Source organism: Mus caroli, unplaced genomic scaffold (assembly GCF_978045245.1).
Source record: "Mus caroli unplaced genomic scaffold, Mus_caroli_1 scaffold_3, whole genome shotgun sequence".
Lineage (NCBI taxonomy): Eukaryota > Metazoa > Chordata > Mammalia > Rodentia > Muridae > Mus > Mus caroli.
The window spans coordinates 40,425,573-40,447,535 of record NW_028227258.1 but is presented as its reverse complement, the minus strand read 5'-3'; the positions used below and the strand labels follow the sequence as shown (position 1 = coordinate 40,447,535).

The following is a 21,963-nucleotide window of genomic DNA, read 5'->3' as shown; positions in this document are numbered from 1 at the left end:
ATAACTCGATGCCAGCATCAGTATAAAGAGTGAAGAGGACAGCACCTGCTGTTTAAAAGCCTGCATGTATATACCCTATGGCACTCAAATAGAAGCCAATGCCATAGCCCTTTCTTTCCAGTAACAGCAGAACCCTTTGTTAAAACTCAGTAGTAGTCTAAAATTAGTAGGAAATCTTGAGCAGACACAAAGATGAAAGATGAAACTGCAGCAAGAGAGCATGGCAAATCCAAAAGACCTATTAGTGCATAAATCTACGGGAAAACAACAACAACAACAAAAGAGATAGAGAGAATTAACAAGCTACAATAGAAGTTATGTCTTTAAAGCAGATTATAAACAGGGTGGGAAATGTTTAATATGTGTCCTCCTGAAAAAGCAGTTACCGTCTTTTGCATTAAAAAAAGGAACAGCTGGTACATTTTCACAGCATCTAGATTTATTTATGGTATAAAGCCATAGGATTGTAATAGTATTACTCCTTTCCCACCCTGGCAGAGAGTAAACATGAATTCAGAAGCACAGTGGAGTGAAAACAAAGGAGAGAGAGAAAAGGCAGCAGAGAAAGACAGAAAAGGTGAATACAGAGCTACAGAAGTGTTTATTGAGCATGCTACAGAGGTAAGCAGAGTACACACAAAGTGAAATTAAACAACCATCAAACCTCCCAACTTTGTTAGAAAATTAATTTTTAATTGTGCCGCTTTCAAACTATACTGAATTTTACATTTCTAAAGATGTAAAAACTCAACTAATAGAAAATATACATGACCATTCTGTCTACATAGATAACAGAATCTATGAATCTTGAAACTAAGTACATCAATTTCAAAAAGTATTGGTCATTTAACAGAATCAACAATTCAGATTGACAAGAACTGTTCAAATAAATTTGACCTGTAGATTCTGAGCCATGTTTTTATTAAAGTCAGATCTATTCCTAAATACAAAATATTTTGAAGATTTATTAAAACTGAATATTACAATGCAAGGTAAATTAAGACTAAAGGCACATAAACTTTGGTCCCACCTGGTTGTCAGTTTTAGAAAACTGCCACAAAATTAATCTTCCTGCAAGTTTTCGCAGTACACTTTCTTTGTCTTTGAAAAATACATGCACCAGTTCCTGAACTAGCTAGACCAGTCTGCACATGCTCAGAAATCCACAACCATTTCCAAATCTTAATTACAAACTAAGGATGGCAATATATATTTAAATGCACGTAAGTCATGTCAACTTCAAAAACATCTACGAAAAATATTCAGCCACAAACAAGACATTACTTAGTGCTGACATTTATATGACACGTCCCACAAGAGTGTGTACAAAAAGGTTAAGGTTCCACAATGCTTTCCACATAGGGCTCAAACTTACAGAAATCACTTGTCTTAAGAAATTAATACTCTGCATCTTGTTAATTTTAACTAATGCCTACATTCATAACTGAATCTAGACCAGATTTGTGAGATACAAAAGGCCAATGTTTTCAAAAGCAATAAAGCCTAAGATAATAAAAACTAAAAATGCTGTTTTATACTCTCAGTATCAAGTATCTTATTAGATTAAATAGAAAGAAATGTGATAAGCCAATAATTCAAAGAAAGTTCCAAGCAGGAGAAATAAAAACTTAACCTTTTGACACACCCCTGCCCAAACATATTTTAATTCCCACATAACGATGTGCCCTAAACAACCAATTCCTTTTTCCTAGTAAATGCACAATAGCAACACTAGTTTTCCTTTGTAAGGCACGTATGTCAACTAAGTTGGAAAAAAAAAAAAAAAAGCAAAATTAAACTAAAAGTTTAAACAGACAAAAATGGCTTCCCTATGGAACAGATGAACCACAGCAGTTAGCAACTCTGCCTTTACATATGCCATTTCACTTTATAACCAAGGAATGATAACAGCATGAAAAATCAAACTCTGGTCCCCACTTTTCTCAACAGTCAATAGGTGATGACACCAAACAATGGGATCTGCCCGCCATCTTCATCTCCCGTGCTTAGATTGTTGACTTGGAGAAAGACACTCTCAGATGATGGTTTTCTCCAAGGTTATAATTATGAAGATCAATCAAAGCCTGAATAGCTTCCTCCACTGTTGCCATCTGAAGAAGAGCCATTTTGTGATCTCTTCTGAAACAAAATTATGAAATTAGATACTTCATAAGAAGAGTTTAAACACTGATTTTCACCCATTTGAGGTAAATAGATACATTTGAAAAAAAATTAATTTCTATCAAGTCCCACATTTTAAGACAAAGAAGCTTGCTTACTGAAAAAACTTAAATGCTTTCACAGTGCCCCCGGTGTTGGCAAACAGAGTTCGCAGATCCTCTTCTGCTACAGAAGGGCTAGAAAAAGAAGACAGGGAGAGTCCAGATGAATACAGATAACCATAGACCTGCTTTGCTGACAATATGACTGTGCTCAGTCATGAGCTGAAATAGATACTCACGGGATGTTAGACAGGTGAAGGGTAGCAGAAGGAGGGAAAATGTTCTGAAAGTTTTTGGATCCCGGCTTTTTAAAACGGTGCAGTGGTGAATTCCCAAAATCTTTTGTTAGCCCTTGATCATCAAGTCCCTCTCGAGGTAGTTGCACAGTCTGATGTTTAGAGAGAGTAACACGAATAATTTTTCCATACATCTTCTGCCCATTAAGATGATTCATGGCTAGGAAAATAAAGAATATCTATTAAAATATCAAAAGTTTAGTATAAAAGTACTTCTAATTTGGAAATTCTGAATTTTCTTACAACTTAAAAATTTATTTATTTATTTATTTATTTATTTATTACCATTTTTTATTTTTACTAGACAAAGTATTGTACCAAAACACTTCCTTCATAGAACAAGAACAACGTCTACAAGCATCTACTATAAGAATCCTGATGATGAACTGGATTTTAATGGCCACAAGAAAAACGTAGTTGTCACCCCTAGTGTTATCCTCCCTCCTGCTGCTTGGCTTCCTAGTGTGTTACAACTCCTGGGCAGTAGGGTTGGGATGTCCTCTCAATCCCTATCAAATTCATGCTCCCTCTATTTCTCACTAATCACTAGATCTGGGTAACTCCATTTCCTTACCTGCTTTGCTATTGGATCTCTCTGTTTCTAACCCCCATCCATTCTATACAGAGAGAGATCAGTTAAAAGACTTTCACAGGTTATAACTCTGACCATGGCATCACTTAATAAACATCCCTGGGAACAAAATCTAAACTTACTCTTTAATGTAGTTACATTTCCCAGCCTGACCCTTGCATTCCTCCCAGCCTTTTTGCACAGAATATTAATTGCTGGGATGCAGTAACAGCTTGTGTTGGGAATGATGCTGTAAGACACTATCCAAGCCATAACGTAATGGCATCTTAGTAGTGTATTTTTTATAATGCTCTCTGGCTAGAAAGTATTCTCTAACACTTCTCTCAATTTTGTCAAATAATTTTTATGAAGTCAATTCTACAGAGGCATTTTAACCATCTATTGCAGAAGTTCATATCTCACTAAATATCATCTAATGGATACCCTATACCTTCATTTAAAGTCACCATAATTTATTCAAATCATTTGATTATTTTTTCCCTTCAAATTCTAGGACACATGAAGACAAAACACAGCACATGGTAAGAAGATATCATATGGCTTCCTTAGGTACCTGTCAGGTTGTCTTCCAAAGAAGAGAACTTGGCTAATATATTTGGTTGTTAACCTAGCCTTTAATGGCTGAGCCATCGCTCCAGTCTGAGAACTTGCCTAATATTAGCAAAGAGTTAAGTGTTTTCTTTAGTCACAAGTCTAGGCACATTAAGGGAGGAGGGGAGAGGGAGGCTATTTTTAAAAGATACTTCACTTTGTATTGAAGGGTTTTACACAATGGTTTATACCGAGTGTTAACACAACAGGATCTAGAACACCTAAGAGACAAGCCCCTGAAGGATTAACTAGATCAGTACTTCTCAACCTGTCGGCTGTCACCTTTGGGGATCAAGTGATCGTTTCACGGAAGTCATACATCAGATATCCGGCATGTCAAGTATTTAGACTATAGCAATAACAAAATTAGTTGTGAAGTAACAACAAAATTTTATGGTTGAAAGGGTCACGATAGATATAATAAACTGTATTAAAGAGTCACAGCAGGGATCTAGATGAACTCAGATGGGAATGTACACAATAACTAAGGACAGCAATATCCCATGGGCTTGCATTCTAGACAACATAAGATTATAAAAAGCAAGCTGTATCCCAGCTAACTTTAATTCACCACTCTGATTCCTGGCTATGACCTCACTGTGGCCAGCTACCTCAAGCATTTGCTGATGTGACTGCCTCATTGTGATGGACCAAACCTTCAAATTGTAAGCTAAAAGTAAACCCTATTTTCTTTAAGTTTCTCGGTCAGAAACTCTGTAGAAGCAAAGAAAGAAGTAAATCCACTCAGTATGCTCACGCTGGGCACAAACAGGAGTGGCAGGCAAAAGCGCTGTAACCAGGCTCAACAGGACAGCCTTCCATGGGTATCAGCACCTTCATCTGCAAACATGTCAGCCACAACTTCCAGCAAACTACTTTCTGTTGTTTCAACTTTACATCATAGTATTTTGTTGTGACAATCAAGCACAATAAGGATTAAGGTACCACTTGTTTAAAGTAAGTCTTTATATAAAATGAAAACAAAAAGTGTTCTGAATAAAGGTGTTAGTCCCCTTATCTCATGATGACTTGTTATTAATTAAAGGAAGATAAAGTCATATTCAAATACAAATAAGAGAAGGAAGTACCTGAAAATGTTTTTGTTCATGAGTATATGTCAAATGTTACTTACATATAAAGGCACTATACAAAAACAACACTGAGCTGGGGCTTTAGCTCAGAGAACTTGCCTAGCATGTACAAATCTCTGGATTTGATACCCAGCATTAAAAAATAAATAAATAAATAAATAAATAAATAAATTCAGTGATAACAAAATAGCAACAACTCACCTCAGAAGAAAAGCATGTTCATAAACCCAGGAGAAAATGACATACCAAATACCAATGTTTAAGCTACTAGCACATTTAAAATATGTATTGCCACTTTAAACCAGAAAAATCAGATAGTTTTGTATCTGACCTACCAAGTTCACAAAGCTCCCGATTGTTGTAACAATTAATCCCATCAAAATGGTAAATTCCAAAGTTTAAAAATGTGAATGCAGTCAGAAAAAGGTAGCATCATTCTTGAATTGTAATGAATCAAATTAGAAGCTAAGAGCCTGGTGATAGTTACAAATAATCACATTCTGAGCATGCAGTTGTGTTCTACACTGAAGCATGTGTGAAAGACAGTGATATATCTGCAACTTGACTGAATTACATTTTATGCCTTTGGATTAACCATTGGTGAAGATTTGTTGTTTTGTAAAACTTAGCAACTCAAAGATATTTCCCTTTCCACTGCCAAACTGAGTCAAAATCTAAAGTGATTTTAGAAAAACACAAGGACACTGAATAGGATTTTATGGCCTGTATGAAAAATTATTTCTAATACAGGAGATACACAGGAATAGAACTCTTAACCAAAAGTCACTTCAGCTTTTGGGCTAACAGCCTTTTCCATAAAGCTGTGCTCAATTTGTTAGGAAGAAAGCAAAACACAGACTCACCATGTATAAACTATAAAAATATAAAAGTTAACATGACATTTTCAGACTTGATCATTAAAAAGTCACAAATGATCTCTTAATTAAAAGGGTCTGGTTTTAGTCACAGATATGGACTACTGCATTTGAATGTAGAATTTCAGTGAATAGGGATTGTAGCCCCCTCTTACCGAGCTGGGACTGGTTCCCATCAGCCATCTGTATCAGAGCACTGTCTTTCTTATTGTACAAAATCTTCACACGCTGCACATCTCCATAAACACCTTTTTGTGGAGCCACAGAGAGGTAATCCAGAAATGGAATTAATTTTATGTGAAAGTCAGCTAACGATTGATTATCTTTCTGACACATCAATGAAACATTCAGACATCAACATGATCACTCACTCAATCTCACCATTTACACAAATGAATAAAGAAGAACAAGATTTTGAACAGTGAATTTTGAAAAGAATAATTTTTGATAAACCCTCAAAGCTATGTGAATGATATTAAATTAAAAACCATGCAAAATAAATCAGCATGCATTAAAACAAACTTTGTGTCTATGGAGAGTTTTAAATAGCAAAGAAAAATAGCAAAAGATTTACTATTCAACTTTAAGCCAAAGTGCTAGCTACAAATAAGAATTAAGGTGAAACAAAAAAAATCAAATCAATAATAAAAGTATAGTGCTAACAATAACATACCGAAGAGGGTAAACAGACTTTGGGGCGTAACCATCTTTAGAAGGAGAGAAGAGCAAGCAGCGTAAGACAAGAAGAGAGAAGAGTCGAGGAAGAGCGGAGATGAACAGATCATCCATAACGAAGGGTGGTTCCCGCAGAATGGTGAGGTGGTCATGGATCATGGTTCAAGGCGGTTAATTGGGGCAAGTTGGTCCGAGGAACATTTGTTCAAGCACAGAAGCATGAACATAGGGAATGGAGACAGGGAATGAAGACAAGGACAAGGAAAATAAGGATAAGACAGGGAAGGGAACGGGCATTTGGGAGAAGACAAGGAAAGGGGAGGTGAACACACAGGGAAAAGGATGAAATGGGGAAGGGAAACAGCAATGCAGAAGAAAAAAATAAGGAATTGGGGAACAAAAAAAAATAAAATATAGGTCAGTACATAGGAAATGCAGGAATTTGGTCAGAAAATGGTTGGTTTATGTACTGTACAAGAAAAACTGAGCAAAATGTAGTCATCCAAGACAAATATGGGTAAAGTACATATCTATCAAAGAGTAAATACAGCATTTCATCTCAACATGGGAAGGGACGCATGCATAGGGCTTTAAACTTTGAACTTTAACTGCATAAGCATGGCTGGTTATGAAATGCAGGCAAGTTGTAAAGGCACTCTGATTCAAACATTTTAGCATGCAGAACTGTGAATGATAACATTACTAAAAGACAAAATTAGGTTATGTTTATTATTAACAGAGGCCAACCAAAAATGAGACAAATACTCAAATTAGACATCATAAACTGATACATTTGAGGGTCCCACATTTCATACCAGCTTTCATAGCAATCAAAATAAAATATATCAGACATAAATGTACAACTGAAGAAAATAATAGCAACTATATTTAACAAAAGGGTGCAGGGTAAAGTTGAAATATATATTTGTAGAAGACAATGACTAAAAAACTGCAAAGAAAAAATTACTAAGAAAGACTGGAAGAGTGCCTCGTCAAGATCTTTGGAAGAACCTTCAAAGAAAAATGCATTAGAGTAGTTCACATAAAATAAGATTAAAAAAAACTCAATGACACATAAGCATGAAATGAACAAGCAAATCATTAGAAAAGGCAAAGAGCAAAATCATTTCACAGTTACACTTGCAAAGTAGATCACATTTGCCTTTGAGAATAACAGAAAAATAAAAAGCCAGACTACGGTACTTCACCATATTTTTCTTAGGAAAAATAGGTAGCTATATTAGAATCTATATACATATATAAAGATATATGACTGTCTAGAGAAACAGCACTAACTAAACAAGTACGGAGATTTTATTCAGAAGCAGAAATACAAAAGATATTTTGGCTAATGAATATACATAAAAAGAAAGGCAAGTGCAAAATGAAATATGAAAAACTTTCACAAATGAAATGGAGATGAAAAAGCCATTAAAAATGATTTCACTAACCTCTTCATTTAAATTGCTAACCAACAGGACTGTATTGCCACCAGCTGAGACTCCAGGCATGCCCACTCGGCCAGCGGCAGCGGCAGCAGCTGCTGCAGCAGCGTTTGGAATAGCCAAAGGACTGAGAGCCCCTGGAACAGCTGCAACAGGAAGCCCTAATTTTAAAATAAAGCATATTTTACGAAACACACACAAGTCGTTTACAAAACCAATTTAAGCACAATGGCTGCATGGCTTATGGGTGACCGTTCCAAATGGTTCCTGTAAGTCAATTTTTTTTATGTTTAGAAAAGTGTTTTGTTGGTGTGGAGCAGTTATAGAAAAATAATTGATTTCAACAGTCGTTTATTATTTGAACTAAGGTACATACCTGTATAATGTTAACATATTACATACATGGTAGTCCTTTATCTTCCCTATGGAAAAGCTAACAAAGCATGAAGAATAAATCTTCCCTCACTCATTTCCACCATTTACAGTGAGAGGTAGGTATAAGAAACCGTTTAACACAGTGATACTTCCCACTGCTACATAACAAACAAATATAGTTCACTTCCTATGAACAAATTTGTTTTCATACAAAATTCAGTTAGTACAGACAAATCCACCTAAACAATTCATATAAATGTCCTAAAAACGTGACAAGTTGCATTCTCAATTTCATACTGAAGTAGAAACAAAATGAACCTCCAAACACTTTCAACCCTTAAATTCTCATTTACCTAGTATTTGTTATTTGTTGCCAAGTATAATCCAAATCAGTACAGAGTTTACACCTTGACATAAAAATGGCCCCAGCACTACACTTAAATGACCCAGATCTAATGACATACTTGCTTAGAAACAGTCCTTCACTGTGGCTTTGTAAATTCACATTGTGTTTCTCTTCTTTTTATAGCGTTCTTGTTCTTATGCATTACTCTGGGGCTACTGCTACTTCACTAGTCGGGATCATACTTTGCCTGTCAGCTTTTAGATGGGTTTACGGAAGTTTCAACAATTTAGAGTGAAAATTCCTAAGTTTCTACATGAAAAAAATCTCCTCCAATTTCCTCATCATTCAGGCTTTCTTCCTCTTCTGTGTGCACCCTACTAAAGGTAGGTACACAAAAGATTCTCAATTATAAATTGTTCTGGGTGAGTGTCTTTTGCAGTTTTTTTGTCCACTTTCCTTGGGGATTACATTTGTTTCTGAATGTTCTAACTTAAATAAAATTACAAAGGCTAAAATAATAAAACCAGTATCATCATACCTTCTGAACAATCATGACACAATATTCTTTTAGTTATTAGCCCATTTTATTTCTTCTTGTATGTGGTATGTATGCTTGATAAGATAATTGTGCACATGTGGAAGAATCATATACTGCTCTTTGCCTTTGTGTTCTGAGTTGAGTGTCTCTCTTGAAGCCCAGGCTGACTCAGCGAGGCTGGCTGGATGATAGGTTTTCACAGCCTCTGACCTGGCCAGGCACGAGTTAGAGTGGTGCTGCCCTGCTAGGCTTTTTCACACTGGTTCTGGGGATTTGGGCTTAGGTCCTTATGCTTGACATGACAGGACTTTCTTTACCCAGCAGGACATCTACTTGGCCCTGACTTACTTCTTCACATTAAATACAGATCTTCTCACCACACCTCACAGGTTATTTCCATTTAACATCTAAACAATAACTTTACTTTTTGTCAGGGGACATATACACACTTATAAACTAGACACTCACACTCAGTATTTTTTCTCTTATATTCTCTTGGTAAGTGACCTCTCCATGCTTACAAACAAAGCTACACAGGAAAATACCCAGCATTTTTAGGTGGTTTGGCTGACAATACAATTATTTAATAATAGTGGAAATACGAGAAGTAGTAATTATATTGTCAAATCATTTCTTTGTTTTAATAGCTTTAATTGGCTACCTCTTGGAAGAAACAGTAATATGTTGCTAAATTCTATGGTCTTTATGAGGCTCAGAATTAATATTGGCAAAACTAAACCAAAACAAAGCCACCAACCTTAATACACTAAAAGCAACAGAAAAAAAAGTTCCTTGTCAAGTCTCACATTCTCTTTTACATAACGACTTCAAAACAGGTATTTGGTAAGCTCTTTTCCTACAACAAATGAAATCAACTTCATTGATGGGCTATTTTCAATTTTAACAGGTAAGGAGATGCTCTCAAGGCCACTAACTCAAAAAACTTTTACTGAAAACCCAACCATAACTTAACACAAAAATAAAACAATCTCAGGAATTTTCAGATCTCGTCTTTTCTCTGTACCTCTAGACTCTTAACATCTCTTGTTTATGATCTAGAGCTCCTTGAGCTTTGTAACTAGGCTAAAACAAAATTGAAACCTTTTCGTCTCATGTCTCCCTTTTACACTTAAAATTACTGAGGAAAACAAGCTTTGGTCTGAGTTATACCTACTGATTTTTACAACAAAATTAAAAACAAGAGAACATATAATTATGTACTCTATTAGCCTTAAGGCTGATGCACAAAATAAAACTCCTATGCATACCAATGAGAAAAATCAAGAATCAAAAAGTCAAAACCTATTTTAGTATTAATGTCATATTTTGATCTTGTGGAGCTCCCTATCAGGCATTAAGAGATTGCCTACAATCTTTGGTAATATTTTATAAACAGTACCCTTAATATTAAAAAGTACTAAGGTATTTTAACAGACAATTCATTTCAAAGAAAGAATGCTGTAATGACATTTAAAAAGGAGTATCAAGGTATGCAGTTAAAATTATAGACTACTGACAGTCCTAATCACTTCTTGTTTTCCTGTTTTATTTAAAAAAATAATGATAATCATTAAAATATTAACAAGGTTTCTATCTAAGTATACTTAGTACTTACTTCACTTTGGGGAAAACTCTTTTTTCTTCTTTCCCATGATAACAATTCACAATACTCTAACAAAATTATCAAAAAAAATAATAACAAGCAGAAAATTTATTCAAAATACTAAATATTTAAACATAATTGTTTAAAAGAAATACTCCAGGCTTTTACATATGTGTTTTATAAGGGAGCAAATTTGATGTTAAATATTTAGATAAAGCTTTAGGTCATGAAATGTCATTGAAAGAATTATTTATATGAACCTAGAATAATTGTGAATTAAAAGGCAAATGTAAATTGTTATAGATTCAAGAGACAGTTTAAAAGTCTAAGCTGAATTTTAATAAATATTACCTTTTAATAAGAAGACTGCTCAAATTTCACCCAAGAATGTTTGGGTTCAAAACAGAAGCAACGAATTCTCTCTTAGTAAGAAAAGAGATAAGGAACCTTACCAAAATGTAAAATGTGAGCTTCCAGGCCCCAGTGCTGCTCACATTTGTTTAAATGCTAATCCACAATCTATTTATTATCACTATTCCTGGCTAAGAGGCTACAAAGCAGGTTAGTGAAATGATGTCAAAGGGCCTGCATAATTGTGTCCTAAGCCACCTGCCACATGGACCCACTGGTTTTTAAGAGCTATGGCAAACAGCATTTCCCCTTACTAACATGTTCTGCTGTGCAGTTATTTCTCCCCTAGGCTGCTAACAGGAAAAACTACCTTCACTTCTAAACCAGAGGCACAGCGCAAGCTTCCATGACACTTGAAAACCTCTGTGGACAAATATCAGCTTTTTTTCCAAATATTCTTCTCTGAAAAAATTAACTTTGTCATCACACAGAAACTTTTTAGATTTTACATAAGTACTTGTGGCAACAAGAAAACCTACAAAATATTTAGTGGAATTTCTACATAAATGTATAAATGTTAAGTCAATTTTACAAGATAACTGCTCCTTTGTAAAACTTAAATAAAACATGTCACATGCGTAAGTTTTAAATTTTAGCAAGAGGCACCAATTTTAATGATTGACAAATTCTTTAGCTAAGTACATTAATACATCTTCCATTACAATAACAAGCAACCTGAAACTAAGTACTGTGAAAAAAGTTGTTTCTGGCTTACAGGCGATCACATGTGGTAAGAGCCCCTTCAGGTCACCCCTGGTGTTAAGGTACAAGACAACAAAGGTAATGTGAAAGAGAGCGAGGTCACATGGGGAGAGAAGTGGGAATGGCCAGTCCTAGCCTTTTTCAAAAATCCTTTCTCAAAAACCACTAAAACAAGTCTTTCACAAAACATCACCCAAGAACCCCCCATTAAACTCTACTTACAAGTTTCACCACCTTTGACTAATGACACAGAAGGGCTGACCCAGTCTCTAAGCATTCAAACGATTCCTAGCTATTCTTTTGAAAAAAACATTTTTTAAAAATATATTCCTAGTGGGTTTTTTTGGGAAAATATACAAACTATTGTCAGTTTTGGTCCAAACTTTTTATAAGAACATGAAAAATTTTCCTATGTCTTACAATGTTCCTATAAAAAGGCATTTTTTTCTACACATCAATATTCTCATTACTTCTTGATCCAATCGACTACAACAGATTCCAGAATTTTAGCTTGAAAAACAAACACTTGTTCCATGCTAGGCGCTGGGAAACCCCTTCATGTGTCATTCTATTTAATTTTCACAATAGCTGTAGATGGCAGGGGTCACCACTATTGCGCTCACTGCAAATGTGTATGCCAGACAAGGACGCTACATCACATTTTCAACATAGGAATGCTGGACTTCAACATTATCATTATGAATTCTGCCACACTGCAAACATTCCCTCTTGGGTAATTCTTTATTTACCATGCCATTTCTCCTTCCTATGGCAACACCTTTTGGACATTAATTTATTGTGTGGGTTTTGGGGGGGGGGTATAATCTACACTTCCTCCTAATATGCTTTATGTTTCTGTGGACAATCTTGTGGTGACAGTGCAGTCAAGAGCCACATGTGAGTTTAATCCTAACTGTCACAGCTATCACTTTTCATTTTAGGTCCTGGAGACTAAAGCCAGGCTTTGCAATTGTTAAGCAAGCACTCTACCACTGAGCTATGTCCTCAGCCTCAATCTCATTTTACTACAATAATAAATGTGTATTATGTACTTCCAAAATGTTATTTCAACAATTTAATCTTGTTCTCTTATATTTTGAAAATTGTAAATTAAAGCAAAGTTTTAAGTATTAATCTCTGGTTTCTAAATTCACAGCTCCCTATAGCTCTTGCCAAAATTCAGACTAAAATTTAAAATTCTAGATTAGATTAGGTATGGGAGTGCATGCTTCTGCTTCTAGCACTTGGAAGTCAGACACACATGGATCTTTGTGAGCTGGAGAGCAGCCCCATATTGCAAGCCTGCCTAAGTTTCACAGTGAGACCCTGTCTTTAAACAAACAAATCTTTACGCTAAATTCCCTTCTGTCTCATAGATATCTTCACATTTCATTTTTTTTTTTTTAAGGTTTTTTTGAGACAGGGTTTCTCTGTATAGCCCTGGCTGTCCTGGAACTCACATTGTAGACCAGGCTGGCCCCCGAACTCAGAAATCCACCTGCCTCTGCCTCCCAAGCGCTGGGATTAAAGGCGTGCACCACATTCTTTATAAATAACTATCATTAAAATATAATACATTTAGTTACTTTTGCCACATTTCATTTCATGCTATCTTAAGCTCTTTGAGACAAAAATAAAAAATAAAAATAAAAGCATTTAGTACACTTGTCTTTAGTCCCCAGATACACCATGAAGCCAGCTTCTTAAAAACTAAACTGACCATCCTTACTCAATTATTCAGACAACCAATACATCCTTCAGCAAACATTAATTAGCATTTTGGATAATTATAATCTATCTTCATAAAATAGAGAATGCCTGGAAGCTTATTTTTTGATAAGCTTTTGATGCTAAGACGCTAATAACTCCAGTGTAAAATTCACATTTCACAGATAACATTATCCTTAAGATCTTGCTCTGTAACCTTTTGTAACACCATCTCATTCCTATTTATTCTATGTGCCATTCAAAATACTTGTCCCTTGGGAAATACAGCGCAGACTTTGTGTCATATTTGCTTACACTGTGCCCATAGCTCATAAGACCCTCCTGATTCTTTAGAAGACACATCAGGTATTTCTGATCATGAATCACAGATTTCACTCTACACAAAACAACGCTACATTTATTTATTATCTTAAATCAAAACTATTCTTGGTAATCACCTCCCACTAGAATATAAAACATGATCAGAAACCTTGGTGTTCTGTTCAAAGTAGTATGAAAAAATATGCTTAAAATCAAGAACCTAATTGAAACCTTCTGTATGTATCTTATGTTTTCTCATTGATGAAACTCTCCTGCATAACTTCACCTCAAGCTATCTTCTTCTGTTGCACTAACTGCACACACAGATGTAATGTGCATCTTTAGAAAGCTTTTCTGAGTTTCACACATGTCATTTTTCTGTTTTATTATTCTGGTGAGACAAGGTCTCACACTAGGTGGTTCAGACAGATCTTGAATTCATGACATTCCTGCCTCAGCCTCCCAAATAGGATTACAGGTGCACATGACGATAGTCAGCTTATAATTAAGTCTGCAGCATGGTTTCATTTTAACAAATCTTCTAGAGTCAAAGGCTATTATAGAACTGTTATAGAATTCAGGCTATTCAGTCTTAAAACACTAAATCTTCTTGGTCCTGTTCTGAGATTACAGACTGGTGTCATGACAGTTGTTCCCCAATTTCTTTTCTAAAAGATTAAGATATAAACATTAAGAGTATACAAAAAAATCCAACTACAGTAATATAAAACACAGATTAATAGACCAAGAACCCACATTTTCTCAGATCATCTTTGAACATACATTATACACAAACACAAGATACAAACACAAGACTGCTCCTGGAATAACATGGGACACTATCTTACAGTAAGTTTTCCAAGTTACTGGAGTCTTTCCTAAAATAATGATTAAAAGGTATGATACAAAGCCAACAAGTCATTCAACATTATCAAGTATTATATACTGTACATTAACTATATTCACTATATGTTTATACAGTAGGCAGCACAACTGTTTCATAAGTCTCTCATGAGACAATGTTGCTAGACAGTAGCATTTTTTACCTATATTACAATCTAATGAGAACATCTTCTCTAGATCAATCTATCTCTGACTGAAACACTTAGTAAATGGTTGTATTTTAAATGTTCCTGCCACAACAAATGACATAAAGAACTTTAAATAGAGATAGAATCTGAAGTAGTTTTTCTTTAAGCTGGTATTTTTCTATTTATTCTGTAGAGAGAAACTATCCTTAAAATAATCTGTCTAGGTATTTGACAGTGGAGTCAAATTTTTAAATAGGAACTAAAAAAATGGGAGACAGGACAGAGTGCTGCTAATCCTTGTATTCATGTGTTCACAACTCTTCACTAGCACTAGTCTCTTTAAAAGGTACTTAAGTCTAGCAATGTCTTAATAATTGAAGGGAACCTTTTGATTCACAAAATTAACAAGCAGCGTTTCCATCTTTCTAAGCATGTTTTACTAATGGTTCAGTAGAAACTTTAGAAGTAGCAACCACTATGAACAAATTAAAAAATATTAAAAACGACAGTAATTCGTGTTTTTTTAACATACACAGATGAAAGACCAGGTCTTACTAGCATATATTATGGAAACAATGAAAACAGCTCTATTACTGCTACAATGCTCACTTACGGTTTTTCCTCCTGGTGCTATTATAAAATACATAATATAACATGTATAATGGAATGCCTTGTAAAAGCTGTTTACATTTTTCTGCATAAGTTATAGAATCACAAAAAAGGGAACCAATGGCAAATGTAATTTCAGGAAATGTTTTTTTTAAAAGCAGAAGACTGACAGAAAGGCACTAAAATTATTCAAAATAATTTTGAAAGAAAATGACAAAATGATGGAAAGATGTTTATAATACTGAATATAGAGCTAGAGTAAACAAGGTAGTAAGGTACCAACAGAAACATGCAAGCATGAATGGAACATAGACACACACCAGAAAATATTTGAAAAAGAACAGGTTTAACTCACTACAGCTTCAGCCTTGGTTAGACTGGGAGAATCAGCTAGTTTGAAACAAGGACAAAAAAATTTCCTAAACTTCATTCCTCATATAAAAATTTACTCAAAGTGGATGATGAAATAACTAAAACCAAAAGTGCTAGAAGACACCACACCTTCACGATTGAACCCCACAAACCACTAAGATAAGACAGTAAATCAGACCTCATCAAAATGATGGGTCTGTGCTATGGAAGATGCTGCTGAGGGATGGAAGAGCCTCCCTCCCCCAGATGTGCTGTGCTATGTGGATACTCTACAGTCTAAGAAGCGACGTGGAAGTAGAACAAAGACTATTTGAGAAGTGAAAGGGACAGGCTAGAAGGGGCAGGCAAAGAAAAAAGAAAGTCCAATTTATTATGACTAAATTGAAAACTTTTCACTGCCTCAGTCACACCGGGGTCTTTTTTTGTTCTCACAATTATGACAAGAGGTGCAATGTATTATCTTCTGCTATTTATTAAGAAAATACTACTGCTTTCTGATCTTTTTTGATTTATGGGCATGCATTTCTTTGGGAAAAGAAATATATCTAACCTGGGATAAACTTGGATTAGTAGCTTTGTTAAGTCCCCTGCCCAGTTCCTTCCATTCTGGAGTCAGAGAAAAAGCAAGTGAGTCAACAATCACACATGAATAAACTGCATCAATGACTCCCTAGGTTACTCTCTCAGGCTACGAGAATCTGGAAGCAATGGTCCTAAAGTATAAAGCAGATACTGGGAATCATCTAGCCTATACCCTGTACCAATTCATAAACTTGGCAACAATGAATGCTTGTACCCAGTCATAATTAAAACAACTAAATACATGCAAATGTTTTGTCTAGCAACTGTATTTGTTAGCAAAGAAACTGAGGGATTTATTGTTCTACACTGCCTTAAGGATAGGCTGAGTCATAGCATATGCCCAAAAGGGTCTGAGGTTCTGGGTTCAGTCTGCAGTACTGCTTCCATCCCCAAAAGTAAGTGAAAGACCAGAATTATTTCGCACACACTCTCTATGACAAGGCAAAGGTCTAGCTTATTGAGGGGGAAAAAAAAACCTTAAGTTTTTGCTAACTAATGAAAAAGAAGTATGTGAAAGGAGGACAATCTTTCAAACTCCTCATTCTGATGAAAGACAGATACTAAGGCAGAAGTCACTAGTGAATACTAACCGGTTAGCAGACAACTAGAATGAAGGCTTCCTGTGGTAATACTAAGTCACAATCACTCTCCAGCACAACGAAGTGAGGAGCCATGGAGGAACCAGGTGCTAGTGTCTTCTTCAGAGATGCAGGAAGCCCAAACGCAGTGCATAGAGGAAGAATGTATGACACCACAGGGAAACAACCAGAGCAGTGTACAGCTACCAACTTTCTAAAAGCTTAATTTAACGTTTTTCGTTTTTTTTATCAAATCAATAAAACTGAAGTTGGGACAGAAAAGAGGGCTTATCACAGTACAAAAAGAAATTATGCAGATAAATAACAACTAACATCAATTATCTCTCTCAGAATCCTACACTGTATAAGGCTACCTTAAAAAAATGAACAAACAAAAAGCCACTTTTTTTTTTTTTTTTTAAAATATAGGGACTGGCACAGGAGCCTGAGTTACATATTGAGATTGTATCTAAAAAGACCAAACATAAATAAATACCTTTTAAAAAACTAAGAAATTTTGATGCAGGTTAAATATTTCGGCACATTAAGAAATTGCTGCCTAGCAGCCAGGAACAAAAACATAGGCCAACAGTCAGACAATATGGAGAGAGGGAAGAGACCTTAAAATGTTCAGCCCCAAAAGGTATGCCTCGATCAAAATCCCTCACCTCTGGGCTCAGGAAACTCAGGAGAAGAGGTGGGCAGAGTTTAAAAGCCGGAGGGGAAGAAGGTTACCGAGGACATAAAACCCTGTATATCAATAGGATCAATGCACACAGACTGAGGGACAGACGCTCTGCTCAGGTCTGCGCCAGGGTTCTAGAACCGAAAGCAGAAGTGGACACGGCTCATTCCTAACCTAAAAGCAATCTCCTACTGATAACCTCTGGTGAATTAAAATTAGTTTTCTTCAAGGCAGTCTCATTGAAAAAACAAAGCACTCTTTAAGGGCAAAGCCTCAGGCTCAGCCATAGATGGCCAATAGAAAATGAACTCACTGTCTTTAAGAGGTTCCTTGTCTCATGTCATGTCATGGCCTTTTCCTCCTTTTAATTTTTATTTTTACTTTTTTAAATTTATTTTTTCTTTTATTATACTACATGGCCTTTATATGGTTTCCAGTTTTGTGTTTTTTATGAGATTCCTGAGTGTATAAACTAATAAGTTTCTATGTCTACATGTGTTCTTACGCCTTTTGATGTTTCTTTACTAGTTTTGTCATATGCTGATGTGATAGTTTTTGTTTTTTCTTGGTATTATCCTTTAGAAGCCTTTTTGTTTTCTACTGAGAGATAAAAAGGGAGTGGATTTGACTCGGGGAGGGTAGGATGGAACTGGGAGGAGGAGAGGGAGGGGAAAGCATAATCAGGATATACTATCTGAGCGAAAAACTGCTCTCAATGAAAGAATAAATAAATTTAAAAACGAGGGAGAAAGAAAACCCTCTGCCTGGTTTGGTGACATGGGAAGGCATGGAATCCCAGCATGCAGGAGGCTAAAGAACAAAACACTTTAGTTTGAGGGCAGTCTGTTCTACATAGCAATTTGCAAGGCCAGACTGGAACCTGGACCACAGAGTGAGACTCTTGTTTCTACTCAATTAATCAGAAATTCTTGATGTGGTAGATAAATTTTGTTTTGGTAAGAAATCTGGGGATATTGTTGTGATAGTTAAGATATGACTTTGATTTAAATCACAATAGAAATAAAAACAAGTAAATTCACAGTGATCACTACTAATGTTATTACAGAAATGTGGGATTCACATGGAAGACATGGAAGATTGACATATAAATGTAATTTATAGAATATTACCATGTGAATGACCCACTCAAAAGCAACAATAGAAAAAGCTTCCAAAGTTTTAAATAAACTTGGTAATTTTAGGATTACACATAAAAGGGAGAAACATAGTAAACCTAGATTAACAATAACATTTTATCAGAATTATACCAAGTAAATTATGACCTGAATATTAAAATAGACTGTGCAATGACTATGGTGTCTTTTTATGAGGACATAATAAGTAATTACTAAAACCCTAAAATTTGGTATAAAAAATTCCAATAGCATTTAATTTTCAACTCTTGCTTCACTAAAATATTTTGGGATATTTAAAAACGTTATGAATGCCTTGGGCTCATTCCCACTGATTTTCAGTGATGTCCACAGCCAACACATTTGGAAAAGCACCATTACACAAGAAGTACAAATTAACCTTCATGAAAAATGTTCTATCTCCTCATAACCATCAACTAACTGCACAACCTCTACTAATACTGTTATCTTAAGAATGGGTGATACTTTATTCAAACTCTATTCTTTTGACAGGTTAGTTGCTCTAATATTTTTAAGTGGCAACATGATCATGAAAAATCATTTCTAACAATTTTCTAAGGCTACCCACCTCTTAATATATTAACATTTACCTTGACAAAAATTTTAATGCTGACTTATAGTAAATAATTTTGACCAACTTGTCCTCTGAAAGAGGTATGTGAGTGAATAAATATACTGTGAAGCTTATGATTATGTATTTAGATGTTACATTCTAAGTATCTACAAAGTACTGTGTTTTTCTTCTCTAAATAAACTACATTTACCAAAACACTGTGATTCCCAGTAAAAGAGGGAGGGAAACCAGGTATAAGTGATAGTTTAAAAATAATTAGCATTTAAAATAAAATCTTTTTGGAAAGTAAAGACATTCACCAAAGCAGCTAAATATAAAAAGCAAAGTGAACCCCCATATATTTGAAAGAATATAAGTATAGTCTTTTCAGTAAAGGGGCACTGTAGTGATTATTTCAGGAGTTCTGCATCAGAAAGACTGACCAAGAACGGAATCTCGCCACTATTACTTTGGTTGTACTCTGAAGTCACCCGATAAAATATCCTAAGAGGCAAAAAATAGAGAAAAGACAGTTATCATTTCATAGTGGCGACATCACTAATGGAGCATTAGATGCCCCTGGAAAGTGTTAAGAACCTTTCAGAAACATAGCACTGAGCTGTACACACAGCACAGACTTATAGTCTCACTATTTCAAGACTGCAATAGGTGTTAAGGCAAGATCAAGACCTTAGTTTTAAAAAGACATAAACTTTATTCTTTTAAAAAATGAGAATAGTTACTAAAATTACTTTTCTGAAAGGTAACAGACCTAAACAAGTTCCAGATTCGGCTCATATCCTAATCAAACCTAAATCTCTAGTACGTACTTTGTAAGAACTACCTAACACACCAGCTGAAAGATTCCTGACAACTGAAAAATTATAAACAAGTATTTTAAAACTACAAATTAGTTTCTAATTAATGACACATTTCCCCAGTAATTTAATATGCTTTGACAAAAAGAAATGAAGTCAAGTATAAGAACAAAACAGTGGTTTCAGCATTAGTAAAGTTGAGGCAGAAAAAAAAAGTCAAGAGTACAGGGCTAACCTGGGAGGAAAGCAAATTTCCAGCAGCTCTCTTGACACAGTGACATTGTCTCAATCAAGAAAGGTGTGCTGACAGGGCAAAAATACAACCTTCTACACCATTTATATTATCTCAAATTAATACATATCTTCCAGGAAGAAACTTGTAAAGCTATTAATAATCTTTAATGTTTTTATTCAATAGTTCTAGAAGTATAATCTTAGAAAATAATTTAAGGTAAAGATTTTTAATAAAAATATTTTAATGTCCACTTTCAAAGATTCAATGTACTGCGGCAAAAAACAAAAATAGCCAATGAAGATTATAAGTATATCCATTATAAGTTATTAAAATTATCATTTCTACTACTTTTAAGTTCTAAATATAACTGGTTTTTTTTTCCTAAAGTCAAAACTTTAACTGGTTAGTATGAATGTATCTCTTGTGAATACTGTAACTTACAGAATCTATTATTGGAGTTTTGAAAGTTAAACTTTTAAAACCAATTTGAGAACAGTTAAAGTAAAAAGTCCACTTCTGAAGAGTTTAGGAAAGCAAGCCTAATTCCTCAAATTTAACCTGGAACTCACCAATTAGGTTGGCTAATGCACTCCAGGGGTCCTCCATATCCTCCTGTCCCCTTCTTCTCTAGTCCCCACCCTGGGGTTAAAAATGGTGACTATTATGCAGGCTTCCTATAAGTACTTGAGATTCAAGTACTTGAATCATGCCAACAGAGCAAGCACTTTAAAACTTGAGCCATCTCCAGTTCCATGCTGTTAAAGATTTTTTTTTCTTTATATTTTCTAACCAAAGCCTTAAGATCACAACAAAGAGTTATTCGGTTCCCTAGAAAATTCCAAATGACCTCAAAAATATGCCTCTATCTAGGATCCAAACATACACATAGCTTCTTAGAATCTTTTCATGTTATCAACAGTGTTTTAAAAATGGCACATTTCTTTAGTATTTTACCCATAACTTTTTTTTTACAAAGTGGTATGTGATTGTTTAATTTTCTAGACTATAAAATCTTTGCTACTACCTATTTAGTCTGGCTACTTGAGGTTTCATTAACATACCAGGGAAATGTAGAAGAATGCCTAAAAACCAGAAGCTACAATTACAGGTCTTTCTACTCTTTTTGTAAAAGTTCTGTCCAACAGAGTTAAAAGCTGCATATCATTTATTATCATCTCAAGCTTGACACTGCCATTAAAAACTGTTAACTATAAACCAACCAAGGCTTCAACCAAACCTACAGTGCAAATAAAATTCTGTCAGGAACACTGCTAATAGGAACAACCTAAAGCATCTACCTACTATTTTTAGTCACAAACAGCAGTGCATGGTGCTGGAGACAGCAAATGCTAACATAAAGGGTTACCAGTTTTGTATGTCCTGAAAATTAACTGCAAATAACTGCTCTTGAACATTAGACTCATTTTGCATTCATACCAATCATTTTTATACATTTACAAGTGAATGGAGTTGTTACATATTTGTAATAAGTATTTTCAACACTCATCTGTTTTGTAAAAGGATGGGCACAAACTAAAATTTTAGAAGCTACTTTC

The 21,963-nt window shown here is 35.0% G+C and overlaps 1 protein-coding gene across 4 annotated transcripts in view; it reads right to left on the bottom strand.

Annotated features, from left to right (window-relative positions):
* Nucleotides 1-672: 672 nt before the first annotated feature.
* Ptbp2 (polypyrimidine tract binding protein 2) overlaps nt 673-21,963 on the bottom strand; it is a 64,897-nt gene continuing 43,606 nt past the window's right edge. Inside the window, exons 9-14 of one of the 4 annotated variants that reach the window (XM_021157892.3) lie at nt 7,794-7,948; nt 6,341-6,374; nt 5,823-5,915; nt 2,462-2,678; nt 2,280-2,357; nt 673-2,136 (exon numbers count right to left, since the gene is read on the bottom strand). In XM_021157892.3, coding sequence (XP_021013551.1) covers nt 2,007-2,136; nt 2,280-2,357; nt 2,462-2,678; nt 5,823-5,915; nt 6,341-6,374; nt 7,794-7,948 — 707 coding nt within the window. In that variant the 3' untranslated portion in view covers nt 673-2,006. Of the gene's footprint in view, nt 2,140-2,279; nt 2,358-2,461; nt 2,679-5,822; nt 5,916-6,340; nt 6,375-7,793; nt 7,949-21,963 lie in introns of all 4 variants that reach the window. The other 3 variants (XM_021157891.3, XM_021157893.3, XM_021157894.3) reach the window with 3 other exon arrangements.